The sequence below is a fragment of the Melopsittacus undulatus genome, chromosome 8, assembly GCF_012275295.1.
Source record: "Melopsittacus undulatus isolate bMelUnd1 chromosome 8, bMelUnd1.mat.Z, whole genome shotgun sequence".
Taxonomy (NCBI): Eukaryota; Metazoa; Chordata; class Aves; order Psittaciformes; family Psittaculidae; genus Melopsittacus; species Melopsittacus undulatus.
The window spans coordinates 18,971,364-18,988,254 of record NC_047534.1 but is presented as its reverse complement, the minus strand read 5'-3'; the positions used below and the strand labels follow the sequence as shown (position 1 = coordinate 18,988,254).

Below are 16,891 nucleotides of genomic sequence, written 5' to 3'. Positions count from 1 at the left end.
ATAGATTTATCATGATGACTAATAGCTCTACCTTAAAAAAGAACAGCTTATGCCATGAGTAGTCCTGCTGGTGTGGCAGAAGAAAGCTGTTTGGTGTTTATATAGCACTGCCTTGTAGAAAGTAAAGATTGACTGTAACAGCCAGAGGCACAGCCCAGGAGACAGGAGGAAGAAGAGTTAAAGAAAAGGCTGCAGTCTGTATAAAGCCAGGGTAAATGGCTTAGCGCCCGCCATCCCAGCTTTGAACTTTCCCCAGTTCAAACCAGCAGTGCTGGGAGGCAAGGATGGGAGCACAACTCCAGGTGCGTTGCTCTCTCAATAGGCTGAATCAGCATGGCCTTAAGTTTCAGACTAACACGCACTTTTTAGGTGTCTTTCAAGCTGTGTCAGACATAGAGAGAGATATATTTGAAAACACAAATACATGAAGTCTTTGATAGTTGAGATCCTTTGTGGATGGAGAGATACCACACTGAGACTGGGCAGAGCGCCACACAAAAGAAAAAGACCTGTCATTAACATTGATTGATATATTTCTGTTTTAAAGAGCAAAAATGTTTGTTTTCCTTGGCTGGCAAGGAGATAAGTGCTATGGTGCGAGCTACAGCTTCTCCTCCAATCTCTGCTTGCTAGGTGGTCATTATCCACAAGTATCTTAAGCCTGAGCTGCGGAACTGCGTCACTGAGCTGGTGGTTTTCCCTGTCCCACTAAGTGCCCCACAGCCAGCTCAGCAGTGCCATTTGTCACTTACTATTTCTCTCGTGCCCCATTTTTCAGCAGGTGCTGGCCTCTGGAGAGCACTGCAGCAGCGGGGGCTGACCTCAGGGGTGATAGCTGCAGCATCACCCCTGGCAGGGAACCAGGGAGCTCTCTGGCTGGCCACGAGGGCTGTGGAAGGGAAGGGAGCTGATCCCTCAGATCAGAGGGATTAGCTGACTCTCATTGCTGCCTGAGCGCCCAGGAGCACTGCAAGCCAGAGGGTATTGGCTAGGGATACAAGCACAAGCTCTGCAGAGGGTCTGTCAAGCAGGTAGGAAAACCTTCCCTGAGCTCTCTGTGCCCTGTGGGAGAGGAATTTTGGAGAGGTTCCTCTTTCTCCAGACCCATGCAGCAGAGTACAAAAGCCATTTAGTACCACTACATGGAGTAGAAAGTTGCATTTCTGAAAGTGTGACTCCCCACAAACCACACACAGCATCAGGGATAGGTGTTTAAAGGACATCAAGAATTTGAATGAGCATCCTTAGTGTTTGCAACAGTTGGCTTTGGGTTTGCCCTGATTTGTTTGCCTTTCCCCTACCCTGTTCTCCCTCTTCTATTTTAGTTCTCAGTAAGGAGAGCTGCTTTAGTCCCGAGATACCCATCTAATCCTTAGACAGAATGAACTCCTACAGAATCCTGCCCAGAAAGCCAATACATTCTAATTTGCACACAGAAATGGGGCTTCCTCTGACAGCTCCCCAGGAGTCATCAGATTTCAGATTTCTTAGGGGTGGGCAGGAGCTGGGAGAGGCCCAGGGTGTGGAGCTGCAGGATGATGCCTGAGGTGGGAGGCAGCCACACCACAGGATGCACCTTTTGTCACAGGCACACCCACTGCCCTAATCCCTGATCCGACATATTTCTGTGCACAAAGAGCTGAACCTTTGCTGATCAGGGCAATGTTTTTCCCTCTGATTCAGGCCCCTGTGTGGGATGCGAATGTTTGAAGATTTGTTGCAGAGTGACTCATGTGTCTGGGGGGATTTATGGCTGCGGCAAAGAACAGTTGTTATTCTGAGTGTTTTGTCTTTTCCTTCCTCCCTTCCACTCTCCTCCCCTCCCCCCGAGCTATATGTACATTCTGTACTGTATTTTGCTATAGTTTTCCTTAGTATTCCAGAGAAAACCAAGCAGCTCTTACAGGTTATTTTATAGGCTTACTTGTATTTTAAAGTACCTGCTTGTGTCACTGGTGACCATGACTCGGATAGCAAGAAGGTTGTGCTCCGTCATCTCCTCCTCGGGGATGACCCTCACGGTGGCCCACTCAGGGGAAGGAGGTGAGAACCAGCTCTCCAAGTCATGGCACTCAGAGATGCTCTTTGCCTTCTTTGGGGACGTGGGCTCATCAGCTGTGGGCAGGCAGTGGTCTGGGAAAGCACAAAGGTGATAACAGAGTATTAGGAGAGGACAGAGTCCATGGAAGGAACCTCACCCCCATGTTCAAGTGGTCCTTGGCCATTACTGGTGGTTTCTGTGTGAGGCCCTGTCTGTTCCCACAGGCACAGGGAAGGTGTGTGCACCAACAGCCCAGCACAGTAAGAACATCTCTTAAACCCAGTACAGCCCTGCTGGGGTTCATCAGCTCAGATGCAGAGAGAAGCAAACTTCAGGGGCAGTCTCAGCTTTTGCAGCTGCAGATGCTAGCTCTGCTCCATGGGACAGCCACCAGGCTGGATGCCTGGTGGCAGCAGTACAACATATGCCAGTTGCACAAATAGGGATTTATGGTCCCTTTTCAGGCTCCTGATTTACATTTATGTGTGGCAGGAAGTATATGGACCAATCTTGCCTGGGGGGCTAAGCCTTCAGCCTTTCATTAGAAGTTTAGGTCAATTTAGAACAGCAGGAGCAAGAAAGTAAACACAGGCTCTTATTTTTGAGTGTGTACAGCACAATCAGACACTGATTTGGGAGAAGCATCATCACAGCAGTTAAACAGCATCATCCCCGAACTTCGCATTCAGACAGGAGGAATAAAGAACAAAGCCAAATTTCCTTTGCTCACCTCAGGTAATGCAAACAGAGCCACAAACAGATCATCCCTCCCTGTGAAACCTTAGTTTTGGAGCAACCTCACCTATCGACAACTTCCTGCACAGGCAAATACAAACATAGTTCCCCTGGGGCTCAATGCAGAAGGGACAGATGACAAGCTCCCAGAGAGTGGCTTTGCTCAGTTTACCTCCCACATGTGGTGCTTTTGCCAGATTTAATTCAACACTGCTGCTTCTAATTTACAACTGTATAAGGGGAAGAAAACCCACCCTGGACCTGGGACAAGGTTTACTTTCTCATTTGTTAGAGCAACCTATCTAGTAAACATCAATTAATCTTCTCTTTAACTTGGAACTCCTCCATTTATTGCAGGAGTGTATTTCCCTCCCCCTCCCCACCTCCCCCATCCTTCACCTTGCAAAGGCTTTTAACTCAAACATCAAATATATGCATGGGTTGAATGCAGAAAACAAACCCACAGGGAACAGCAATGCTACAGGCAAATCCCAGACCATCAGGAGGATTATATACACCACAGAAGCCAAAGTGTTAGCCCATGGGATCCTACAGAGCAGCAATTCCCCACCTGCAGATACTGCAGCTGCACAACCCACACCACACCGAGCTCTAACCCCAACTCAGATGACTTGGTCCGTCACTGTTCCCTCTCTCGTACCATTCATATGGAGCTCTGAAACAAGGTTGTAGCAGCAGAGCTGTGCCTTTATTTTGCGTGATTCATGTAGCTCCTGGCCTCCCCCAGAAAAAGAAAACTGGTGTCCTGAGGTTCTGCACCACTCCCAGTTATTGTCCATGCTCATCCCCTCTCTGTGTCTGAAAACAAGCATCACAGAGGAAAGCCCAGCTGCTGGTGGCAGGGATGACTGCTCTACAGGTACAACTCCTATGCCGGCTGGGTGAAGCTCTCTTGTTTATGCTCACAGGCTGACTAACATGGCTTTGAGTCCTTTTTTTTAGAGTTTTACCGATTTGGTCTTTCCCAAGCAACACAGACCATCACACTTTCTGAAGGGCAGTGAGGACCTCTGGTTTTTCACCCTTCAGAGAAGTCAGTGTATTTTCTTGGCTGGAAAACTCCTCACAGCTACACTGCTCACAAGAGTTTTGTGTGGTTTTATTGTGTTTTCTTAAATACTTCCATGTGCAAGAAGCCAAGGAGGATGGAGGAGTGGCTTGCTGCTTCCCCAGAGCAGGATGCTCCCATGGGAAAACGTGCTCAGGCTCTCTACATCCAGCTCACTAGCACCACAACAGCCACGTGTTTCTTGACCACAGAGATTTCATTTCCTTTGGGAGATGGAGGAAATTCATCCCTCTCTGACTTGTGTTTGACGTACTTTGTCCCAGCCAGACCACCCCCCCAAAGCTGCTCACAGCAGTGCACAGCAAGCCTGGCAGCATGAGAAACCCTACTGGAAACAGCCCCTTTCTTCCCCCACAGCTGGGCTGGACCACAATGTGCCATTTTTACTCTCCAGAAGCAAAGCAGAAAGCGGTATCTTGAGCCAACTTGTAACCCCCAAGTCCTTCAACTCGTCTTTCTTCTTAGAAAAAGCTGCATTTTATATGAAAATCAGAGCAGGCAAAGCCAAACAAAAGTTTGCCAGCTCTGTCTATAAACTTTGTACCCATGCTGGCACCACCCAAGGTTGCTGCAAGTGGCTGTTAAAGTCAGTTCTGCTATTTGCCTGCACACTCAGTACGTACTCCTTCCTCATCATGCTAGCAGGAAAGAGGAGAAAACATGTTTATGACTAACAGACACACAGCTGGGGAGCATCGAAACCACAGACAGACAGACTACCTAAAACAATTCCCAGCATGGTTCCTGAATGCGAACAGATTTCCAGCCAACAGGTCCCTCTGCAGCAGCCAGTTTTCACATGCAGTTTTCAATCATGATAGATGTGATAGTTAGAGCCCATGAAGGGCCATGAGGATGTCTTCCAGGACACTAGATGAGGCGATGGATAGCACCATCACTTCTCTGAAGAGTTACATATTTAGTTACATATTTAAATATGTAAATATTTAAATATTACATATTTACACTACTGTGCTCCCTCTTTCCCCCTTTTTCTTTCATTTTTCTATATTCTGGTATCAATTGAATTCAGCACCTAGAAGCTGCCCCCCTCAGGAATCTGTTAGCTGAGTCCTCCCTGAGCAAGAGAAGCTTGCATTAACAGTGATACCAATCAGGTTTAAGATCAGCAACCTGCATCAGTATCCACTTCAATCCAGCAGATCCCTGCCCACAGCAGGTGGGTTGGAACAGATCTTTAAAGGTCCCTTTCTAGCCCAAGCCACTCTAGGATTAGAAAGCAAACCCACTCCTCACTAACATATTTAATCAATATTTGTGCTGTGACATATGAAGTTGAATAAACTATGTTGCACTCAACTCCATAGAAGCAGAGGCTGGGCTGCCTGGGTGTTTCAGTGTGTGGGATGTGCACTCATACACTGGGTTACACACTCCACAGGACATTCAGAAAGATTAAATTTAGTGCTGCTGCTTCTCATTGCAGGGCTGCACCTTGGGTAACAGGCTCAAACAAAGAGCAAAGGTGTCCCAGACACCCAGGTGTCAGGGGGTTTTGTAGGCTCTGATGATGTCACACAACTTGACTGGTCCCTCCTGAAAGCAGCCCTTCCTGCAGCACCAGACTGAACCCTAGCCCCACAGGCAGGCACTGCATGGTGAAACACAGCTTGGCAGAGTACTCTGGGCTCCTGCAAGACAGAGATTTCAAGCCCCAAGAACAAGAGGGGTACAGACTGAGTAGAGAGAGCAGGGACAAGCTGCTGCTGGCTTTGTGTAAACACTGTGGAAGAAGAGCATGGTCAATTCAAACAAAAGTGTGGAGGCTCCACAGGCCTGGAGTGTGCCTGGGAATTATTACCAGCCTCTCCATAGCAGTGCAAATAAATCCAATCAGCCATCAGATGCAACTCCACCGCTGGCCATCGCTGCCATCAGTTTTAACAGAGTTTCAAAAGGAGAAACACGATTTAGAAAAGGAAACATGAGAGAAATCGGGGAGTTCTTTAAAGCTCTTATTTTGCACAAGATAAGAAGGGCTGTCTGAACTAACTTCTGAATCAGCCCAAAGGCTGAGTACTTACACAAAGGTGAGGCATACATTTATGCTCCTGAACAGATGGCTAGGCTAAATAAGCAGCAGGCCTTTTACCTTCACATTTCAGCTGGGAGCTTTGCAGCTCCCACTGAATCCTGGACAGCCTCACAGCACCAGCAGTCAGGTCCTCAGTGAGACATCAGTGAAGTGAGGCTGAGTGGGAGGATATCCATTTTTGGCAATCTGACTCCAAGGTAGAAACCAGGCTCTAAACCTCAGGGCCTTGATTGCCATCACACTGCAGACTGAGAGTTAAACACCTTAGACTGGTACCTCTAGTGACCATTGCAACTAATTGATCACGCACTGAGCTGCTGATAAACCAGGCCCTGTGGAGGTGCAGATGGACCCTGGCTGGAGGCTGAGCTCTGCTGGGGGGGTAAGCCCAAGTTCCTTGGCACTCCTGGGCACATACAGCAGCCAAATGCTCTCTGGAGAAACTCAAGCTCTGGCAGAGGGACTGAGGTAGCTGTTCAGCTCCTAAATCCAAGGTGGCAATTCTCATGTAAGTTCCTTCTTAAGCCTTTCATAAGTCTGTAGCTGGCTGTACTTACCACATTATCCATTTCCTCATCAGAAGACACAAAAATGGCCTTACTGCTATTCCTGAAGGGGAAGTGGCACAAGGGTGGACCCTGGAGGCTGGATCCCTGAGGCAGCCTGTGGTGCTGCAGACAGCAATGTGGCCAGCCAGCACTCTCATTCCGTATCAGGGTTCCTCCCCAGAACCAGAGATTTTCTACTACAAGCTAAGAGACTGAGTCAGAGGAATTGAATTTTGTAAGATAAACACACATAATGGAAAAGCTGGAGAGACATTCAGTCTGTAGGACAGAAAAGGGCAGAGCCCCATTTCCTGCCGATGCAAACCGGTGGTGTGCCACTGACCTCCGTATGGCAGCACCAGACATTAACAGAGGAGAGCCCAGTCCTCAGGAAACAGTCACTCAAAATAGCATTTGCGTAAGATCTTCTTTGATTTCCATCGTGGTCACCTCACATTTCCTACTCTCTGTCTCAGAATGCCAAGGACCTCCAGCAGCGAGTATGCCTGCTCTGTAGCACAGTTTGGGCCAGAGTCCCTACTACTCCATTGCCAAAATGTCTGCATCCTTTACATGGGGTGGCACAGACAAGGCATGCATGGGAAGGTATTAATCTTCAGTCACAGCCAGCAATCTGTCACGCGAGTACTGCTGCGGGGACAGGCAGCACACGCCACGAGTATGGTGCAGCACACTGCCAGCCAGTTAAAGTGAAACCTCCTAACAACTGACTTGTGGGGTTTCTTTCGGTGCTGACCTTTCCTCAGCTAGTCAGTATGAGCGAGCATATGATGATCCTTCCTCATGCACTGTGCTGCCCCAGTGCTTTGTTTTGGCCACACCATTACTTTTTTCATTGACCTCCTGATTATCCTCCCCCCTGCCAAGCACCCTGTGCCTTCCCTAACTGACTCCCTACCTCCTGGCTGCCTTTCCCCAGCAACCCTTCCCAGGATGATGTCCCTACTACTGTGGCTCTGGGTGCTCCTTTCCCTTCTCCCTCAGCTCCAGACCTCAGCAGCCCTCACCCAGCTACAGGCTGGCTCTGGGCAGTTTCTGGGGTCAGGGACACATTGCTGGCTCCACAGCAGGTGGACTTGGCCCAAAGTGAGGGCTTGGAGGGGCTCTGCTCATCAAAGCAATGGGAACAGCTCTGCAGTACCACAAAACCAGCCTCTCACTTCCAGCCTAAGCCACACAACAAAAACACTGGCCCCAAATCGAGAGAGGAGTCAGGCTGCTCTGGAGCACACAGGCCAGGGGCTGCACTTTGCTGCCAGGCACAGTGTGGGCAGAGGGAGGTGAGGCTGTTCTCACCCTCACCAGCCCAAGGGCACTGAACACATGGATGCAGGGCCTTTGGAGAACACACTGCCTGCCCAGCTGAGGCCTGGAGTGAGTTAGTGCACTCCAGTTCCTGACTGGCAGCAGCATTTCCACACACAAGCTCTACTGCCCATCTCTTCAGTGCAAGTGTCTCTCCTCTGTCAGAGCTCTCCTGATCAGAGTCCCTGACTGACTGGCACTGAGAACAAAGAGTGGGTTTTGTTTGGGTTTTTTTTGTTATGCAAGCGATGGGGCTTAGCTGCCTTCAGTCACTCAAACAGCAGCAGTACAGCCAGCGATTTCAACAGAACAATCCTGTATTCATCTGGGCCTCCCACTTGAACACCATGAACAATTTGGATAAACAATTTCTGCTTTGTCTGTATTTCCAAACCCACCTCATCCTCCTCACACATGGAGAGAAACAACTTTTTTCCTTACAGGGTAAGGGTTTAGCTAACCACACGGTAACTGAGATGTATTCCTAAAGCTTCATCTGCAGGGCTCGCGTGCGGATCAGCACTCACCCGGAGATAGGGCTGGTCAAAACACACTCCAATGTACAGGCTTGGCCAAACAGCCCCTGCAAGACCCCACAGGTAGATGCAAACCTCTTTCCAGTAAAACACACTTATTCTCCATTAAGTGTCATGCTGAGTTTTCTCAAGTCAATATTATGCCAGCTCAGCCTTGCATTTGAGATTGCAATTTTTGGGCCAAATCTCAAATTAGTCAGAGATGCAGCCAGTGAGAGACAAAGCCGTTCAAAGAACTCTGCAATGCCAGGATGGTTTACAAAAATTGGAGATGGGCCTTATTGCAGATGCTCAGATATGGTCAAGGAGCATAAATCCTCATTTTTTTCCCAGCACCAATAATCCAAATACCACAACTTGTATATACAGGGCTTTAGTCACTAAAGGTAAATTAGCAAGAACATCTGGGACTGTCTTGAGCCAGTTTGTGACTTCTGGCTAGACTTGCAGGAATTCACCTATCAGACTCAGCAGAGGCTGCAGCTGAGTGGACTGGACCACTCAGTGAAGCTTGTACCAAGGAGGAGAGAAGGCAACAGAGTGACCCAGGCCTTTGGGACAACACAGCAAGGTCATGCGCTGGACTGCCAGGCTGCACCCAGAGCCTCAACACCTCTGGAATCCTCCACCCCACTTCAGGGGTGGACAGGCTGCACAAAGATGCTCCCATCTCAGCACAGCCACTGAGCGGGAGCCAGGCAGGGCTGGTACCTTGGCAGGGACCTGTTTCAAGCTGATTATCAAATCTGAGAAACAAACTTTGTTTATGGCTCTGCCAAGTAGCAGCCTCTAAGTAGGAATATAATGATGGCATTTGGAGGTCCCTGTATATACAAGTCCAGCAGCAGCCTCCCCACAAGAGTTTTTAAGAGACTTTTCCCTTCAGTCTCTCTGGAGACTGGCTGAGCCCTGCAGAAAGCACACAGGCTGAAGGCAGCTTCCTACAAGCAAAAAGCATGCAAATTCTGTATGGTGGTTCTGCTCACTAGAAGATCATTGCAACTGTGATTTCCTCAATGGCAGACTTGTAAAATTCACACACTTGCAGAATAACACCTGATGATGATCCTCCACAACCTAAAAGGGATTCTTGCCCCCCTCTGCCCTCTTGAAATAACATTTGTACCAGCATCCTCAGTGGTCTGGATGCATTTTAGCATCTAACAAGGCCTTCAAGCAGCACTGCTCTCCTTCAAAGGTTCTATGCCCAGAAGGAATGGCCAAGGAGGGAGAATGGCAGCAAATCATCCTGAAGCCCAGAAACAAAGATGGAGAGATCTCTCAGCATGTGGGATCATGGACTCTGGGATCTCAAGTGCTTTTGTGAATACCTTGGTTCACCTTCCTCCCTCGGGTTTAAGGGCAAAGCCGACAGCCAGGAATAGCAGTGGAGAGGTCTTTCCTGTCTGTAACATACTGCATATTACAGACATGAGCTACGTGAACATTCTTAAAGCCCTGAAAACTTGCAATTAGTTTTGTTAGTCATTTTCTCCTGCAATTTATACCCATGGAAATACAGGGCAGGTCCCCCCCAACAGCTATCAGGCACCTGTGCTAGTTTTGCTCAAGCTAAACAGGAACAGCATGGCTGCACGTGCCCATCGGCATTGCTTGGGAGAGATCAAACCCCTCCCTGCATCACATCCCAAGGGATGAGGGTGGGTGTACATGGAGCTCTGAGGAGTGCAGACCCAAAACCAGGACCGATGCTTTGCTCTGCCCAGTGTGGCTGGGCCAATGCCAGTTCCACTACATTGCTCTGCCAAAAAGCTGAAGCTCAGGTTCTGGAAAGTTCAGTCCTCAGAGCTGTTTACTGCCCCTCCATGAGTAACAAACTGCAAAATGCAGCCTACCAGCAGGCAAGCTCCCTCTTCTACCACACAACAGATAAATGCATCATCACATCCCCCTTCCTGGTCCGAGAGGCTTTGCCAACACACCAGCCTGATTTAATGAGAAAGGCGCTGAGTTACACGCTGGTGTCTCACACACACTGTGCCATTTCACCGTTGCACAGAGAAGCACTGAAACCTATTTCCATGTTATGCCATGCTTGGCAGTGCAACTGCAATGGGTTTGCTTAGCTGATGAAAACACCAGGGTCCAGTGAGAGTCCCTGGCAGGGGTCTCCTTCAGAAACCTGCCTAGGAGCAGTGTGCCACTGTACATGTGGCAAAGGAGAGGCCCTTTCCAAAGGGGTTTATTGTCCACCCACCTGGGGCTTTGCAGATGGCTCTCGGCATCTTCTGTGATTACCATTAATAAAGCGCTGATTAATAAGGCTCCAGTATCTGAGTGCCCCCACCAGTAACACCAGTGCCAATGAACAGATGTAAGCAGGAGATACTATTCACGCTGGCAGGTCCCAGTTGACAAGGCAGCCTGACTTTCTGTATGAGCTGCTGCTGCTCCCGAGTCACTGCCAAACTAGCGTCAGGCAAATCACACTACTGTGACCTGGCAAGGAGATGACGAGGGCTCGGAACGCAATCAAGTTTGGGCAGAGCCAGGCCCCCACTGGGGCAGCCAGACTGGGTCAGTGGTTTCCCTGCACTGCCCACAAAGTCACAAAGCCTGAGCTCTGCCAACAGCTTCCCTCTCCCCACGGGGAGCGCAGGGCCAAATGCCTCAAACACCAGCTGGCTCAGGCAGCTGTGATTTATCAGCTCTGCTCAGGAGTGGCTGTTCTCTGCCTGCCACTGCCCGTCTTGGACAAAAATGGTCAAAGATGCTCCAATGAAAAATCTCCACCCAAGCCAGCTGCAGCGGCCTCCCCGTCAAGTCAGCACTACCATGCCATAAGCAGCCACAGGTGTTCATGTTCGTCCTTTCTCTTCTCCTTTAGCTGGTTTTAAGTCACAAGAGTGGGACTCATTGTTAAGCAAGGTACAGTGAGAGCTCCTGCAATATTTCTTGACTACTGCAAATCAGACCAAGTGGGAGCCCCACACAAGCAAAAAGGGGGAGTGAACCTTGCTGAGCTAACCAAAGTAGGAAAACTTAAGCTAATAGAAACCCAGAGAACATCCCTGAAGGCAGATGAAAACCAGAAACAGAGCCAGGAAACAACAAATTTTAAAGTGGTATTGATTTTTCTGCCTTGGGACACAACACACCCAGTGTACTGGTGGTCAGGAATAAAGATTCTGCAGGGAGGCTGGTCCAGAAATCTTCCCTTAGAGCACCCCAATTCACCCAGCTCGGGGGCCCCCCAGAAAACAAAAGGTCTGGTGGCTGATCAGATGGAGAACCCCTGGCTGGCCTCTTAGAGGGGATAAGAAATTGTTCATACCTGCTGTTGGCAGGGAAAAGGTGCCATGAATGCCCTGCCTCAGGAGCAGGCAGCTCACACCCTCTCTGTGGCTCAGAAAAAGCAGACAGAGAAGTGACCAAGTTCTTACAGCCCTGCCTAACATTGCACACTTGAGTGCAGGCCATGTTCGGGGAGGAAAAAGGAAACCTACAGAAACTCGGTGTCACAATGTGCACTTGGGATGTGACGTTTTGGCATCTCTGACACCTCATGTGCTTGTGATCCCCTGCTGGCTGGGAAGCAGCAGTACTTACCCAAAGCTGCCCTGGCCATGTGAGACTGGCAGAGGGCTTTCAGGTCCTCAGGCAAAAAGCACCACTGTGATCCCAAGTGCTGTTCTCACCAGGAGGAGGTGGGTGCCCAGGCACCCAGGGGTGGCACAGGGCTCACTTCCCCTGCTGTGCAGATGGCCCAGCACAACCCCCATAAAGACCCCAACCTAGCTTGTGTCCTGCTTTCCCAGCTGGCAATCCTGAGGATCTTGGCCTGCCTTTAAACTATGTCACCCTATAACTCATTCACAGGACAAGTGGACTCTGCCTGGCCTTGTATGGAGCTACTGACTAAGGCAACAACAGGAGTGAACAGTTTTAAAGCAGAGTTACTCATCCATGTAGGCAGCTCTGATGGTGAAAACGAACACCATTTGGCATCGAAACACGACATTAAGACATTCAGTCAGCAGGCCACAGACTGATTTGCAGCACACCCAGCACACTTAGCTGCTCTCTGACTTCTTACTGTGTAATAAAAAAAATATTCATGAGCCCTGTTTATAACACAGCAGTGCTTTAAGAAAGCTGTGGGGCAGAGGGAAGGCGTCCTCATACCCGTGCTGCGGAAGCACAGCTGAAATGAACCCAGTGAGCTCAGGGATGAGCTACAGAACAGAAAGCACTCTCCAGGGAAGCGCAGCCTACATGGGACTGTGAGAGGGGATAGGGTAACTTCGACACCTTTAGCTTGTTTAGACCTTGGTGTTGATGCAATGCACTGGTTACCAGCCCACACTGGAGTGAAAACTGAGCTCAAACATGTTATAGCTTCAGCTGTGCACTGTAAAAGGAATGTCAAAACACAAGGCTGCATAGGAACATTGCCTGTGTCAGAGTTTGAAACTCAAGTCATCCCACTCAGGTACTTAACAGATCACTATCTGAGGAGGCTGTAGGAGTTCTAGCAGCATTCTCAAACTGATGTCCTACCCAAAATTTGACTTTTCATCACACCTGAAAAACCGCCAGGTGGTTCTTGTCCTTCAAAAAGGACACCTGTAGAAGATACATTCCACAGATGCCAACTCTTGCCATGTTTCTCCTCCTTTTTCCTCATACTTGCTTCATGCTCCTACAGGAGTAGTTTCCATGTTATGGTGGCTAACAGATGGCAAAGAATAAAGGCAACCAGCTCTCCTGTTAGCCATAGGGTGGCACACTGCTCCCTGTGGCAGTGAGGCCTGATTACCTGCCTGGCTTCCAGCCACCAGCACCCAACAAATGCTTTCCTGCTGCCCCTTCTCCACCCATGGCCCTGAGATGGGCTCCTGAAGAGCCCCTCCTCCTGTCCCCACGCCAGGAACTCACCTCCTCCCATATCCCCATGGGCTCATGCCAGCACCTACACAAGTTCTTCAGCAGCAAAAGACTTTTTCAAAGTACCCATTATTTACTTGATAAACAGACACCTCTGAATTCATGCACAAAACATGACCAGGGAATGTGAAGCTGGCAAAGCAAGACAGAGCCCAAAGCACACAACTTTTGAATGCACCCAGGATTGTGTACATTAACATTCTAATACAAACTGAGCAAAAAATAATAAAGGAAAACGCACTTTAGTGAAAGCCTACCAGACAAAGTGAAGGTGCATCTTTATGGAAAATCACTTCTCAAACAAAACCTGCTATGGTAACACACAGTGTCTGTAATTTTAGAGTAAATATATATTTTATCAGAGCAACCTGTGTTAGTCTGGTATATTAATGCATGTAGTAATGGTGAATTCGGAGTGCGGTGACAACTGTTTCAGTCTCCAGAGTGATCAGCATCTGTGAAAATAGTATCTTAGGACAGACTCAAAGCATCAAACACCTTAAAACAAAGACGTGAATGAATGCCTGCAGAATAAATGCTGAAAGAGCAAATTCCAAGATTTTAGCAACATACAAATTCCTTTGTAATTTCACATTTCATAAAAGATATCAGAAATTCCATCCATTTCAAACAGGTTTGGAGTCCACCACCTGAGGAGATGAGATCAAAGCCTCCCTTCTTTTTATGTTAACACAGTTCAGGAAGAAAAGGAGAGACTTGGGAAACATTTACATGACTAATATGCACACTTGGATAGAGCATTAATACACACTGTCTTCTGCTTCAGTGATATGATCTCTAATGCAAAAAAAAATCACGTCATCTGCAACCACGTCAGGCCTTCAAAAACATAAATTTGAAGAATTTACGCAGAATTCAGTGCATTTCAGCACTCATTGTTTTGATTGGAATGTGAGGAATGAGTGAGCCAGAAGTGAATTAAAGACAATTATAGTAACTAATTGCCATAATATTGTGGGAAAACCCAGATCATAGCCCTTGCTTGAGGTTAGAATACATACAGAAGCCACTTTCAATGGCATTTTATAGCTGTAGCAATCTAGACGAAAGCGAGAGGAATAGAAACTACTCTTCTTGTAGAGCTAATGAAAGGCTGATATTTGAATTTAAGCAATTTTAAGAAGTTTTGTCTGTGTTCTTTTTTCCAAAGTTCTTTTTCATTATCAAGCATTAGCATTATCATAAGAAAGGCAGGTTACCTTTACAGAATCTCAGTACATTTGATTTTCATTACCAGACATGTAGGCAGGTAACGCTGCCTTGCTTTAAGATGGGCCTGGCTCTTCAAAAAAGCACACCTGTGTGCTTATTTCCAATCCAAACAACCCTTGTGGCAACAGACAAGTTCAGAACTCATTTGAACTAGTATAAAGAGGAGGAAAGACAAAGCATCTCCTGAGCCTGCCACACAAAGCAAATGTCACCTCTGCACTTTTACTGCTTCAATGGCATCTATAGCATCAAGCAACTTTCAAGTCTTAGAAAGCATTAGCTATATCAAGAGCCATTAGTGTCTACTGCTCTGAAACCATGGTTTTTAGAAGGCAACCAGTCCAGTGGTAGCTTGAGACCAGATGAGCAGCCTGGTTGCCTTTCAAACAAGAACCACTGCTAATTCCAGCTGTGTGAAAGGATAAAGTATCACTGCTTCCGGGTGCATTTTTAACAGCACGTGCTGCCAGAGACTGAGAGCACTAGAGCTTTTGGAGAGAGCCCAGCACAAGAGCAGTAGGAGGATTCAGGTCTTCTACCCACAGGGAGCTCTGCACATGTGGCCAAATCAGGCTCATTAAATTCGCAGAGAACTCGCTAGTCTGTTCCTTCATCAGCAATACTAGAAGCAAAACAAGGAATATTCAGTTTTATTTTGTAATGGTTTTGATTCAAAGTAAGGGAACTAGCACAAACTTGTTCCCCTCATGCTGCTCATTTTGTCATCTTTATTTCCTTTCCAAACATGGTGTTTTGTTTTGTCCACTAGCATTCAAGGACATGGACTGTGCACTGTTAGGTATATCCCTCCAGTGACATGATTTACTAGTGATTTGACGTTTTGGACCTCTGTGCCACCACAAGAAACGAAACTATCACAAATCTAACATTACCCCAATTCCAAGTTATTGTAAGTGAAAACTTATGAGAACAGCATGAACATCTGATGCCTCTCAAAGCTTCAGTGCCAAACAAATCATCACCTTCTGCAGACACAAAAACCTCTTCTAATGTTTCCATGTCACTGCCTCTGCCTAAAATGATCAAGATGGCAGAAATAAGGCTGCTCTGAATTTGTTAGCTGCACAAAGAGTAAATGGAGTCTTACCCAGATTGTTTTGTCCATTACAATTAAGAAAGTGCCAAGTATTGTCTTAAATAGTATTTGTTGCCCTATGTTTTCATTATGCAAATCATCTCCCCCTCAGACAATAAACTTTCTACTGTACACATGGTGGCTTTTTCTTTGGCAGGAAAGATGGAATTGTTCATTGGGAATAATATTTGTTGTTCTTTAGCAATGTTGCTTTAGCAACACTGTAAAAAAATTCTTTTCTGTCACTCAAACAACCCTTCTGAGGCTCAGTTTGAACTAACTTTAAAAATACACCACACAATCTTTTCATTAAATTACTGGGAATTTTCTTTCTGGGATTTGTTTTTGTTTTTTTTTTTTCTTTAAATACAAAGGAAGAGATTACAGTTTCAGAATTGCAGTGTAAGCAAAAAAAGGAAAAGAAGATGAAGGGGAGGAAGACTTAGGAAAGCTTTTTTGGAGATCCCACTGCTTAAAAAGAACCACAAACACCACCTTTAATAACAAATTAGAATTAAAGGGAAAAAATAAACAGCCATGACAGAGCAAAGGAAGGCTAAAGAAATGGATGGATAAATAAATAAACAAGGCCACTGTTAACATATAATAGGTCTCCACTAGTTGCAGCTTCCCAGCATCCAGAAGATACAGGGAGCTTGCAAACAGCACTCAAGAGCTAGTAGCAAAAGTAAAGCTTTACCCACAGTTGTTACCTGCTTTTCCTGTACACAGTATAAAGTCCCAAACACATTAACTCAGCATGACCTTTATGACTTTTGTAAATATGCAAAATTAAATCATAAAGAAAGGTAAGAGAAGAGAGAGGGAAGCAGACAAATGTCATTTTTGTATGCAATACAAGCAGCTCCCATGCTCACCAACACCAATTTATCATTCCCAGGAAGGACAAATCCCAACACCAGCCACCTCCTGACCAGCACTGGGTGGGATAACTTGCCAAGGATCCTGACATATATCCCTTTCAAAAGGGACACATACAGTTATGCCACCACAGTGAAACTCTCTGGCCTTTGGGTCAGGCCACAAAGATAACACAACAGCATCCACCAAAAGAGGAATGTGTAAAACCACTGTGAAGTCACTATTAAGTCTCTGTCCTTAGGAAATATTTTTAAAAGGAAGAGATGAAACAAGAAGACTTACAAAGAACTACATTTATTTTTGTTTACAGCAGATATCATAAATAAAGCTAAAACAATTTTCACTGTGTGCAAAATACAGAATTTCCATGTGAAAATTTAAATACAGCATTAAAAACTATTTAATAAAAATATTCAGTTAAGATTATAAAGTAAAATGAA

At 46.8% G+C, this 16,891-nt stretch overlaps 1 protein-coding gene across 1 annotated transcript in view; it reads right to left on the bottom strand.

Moving 5' to 3' along the window:
* LOC101877341 (MICAL C-terminal-like protein) overlaps nt 1-2,029 on the bottom strand; it is a 42,180-nt gene extending 40,151 nt beyond the window's left edge. Inside the window, exon 1 of the mRNA XM_031050259.2 lies at nt 1,941-2,029. Within this exon, the coding sequence (XP_030906119.2) occupies nt 1,941-1,996 (56 nt within the window). The 5' untranslated portion in view covers nt 1,997-2,029. The remainder of the gene's footprint in view (nt 1-1,940) is intronic.
* Nucleotides 2,030-16,891: the final 14,862 nt, after the last annotated feature.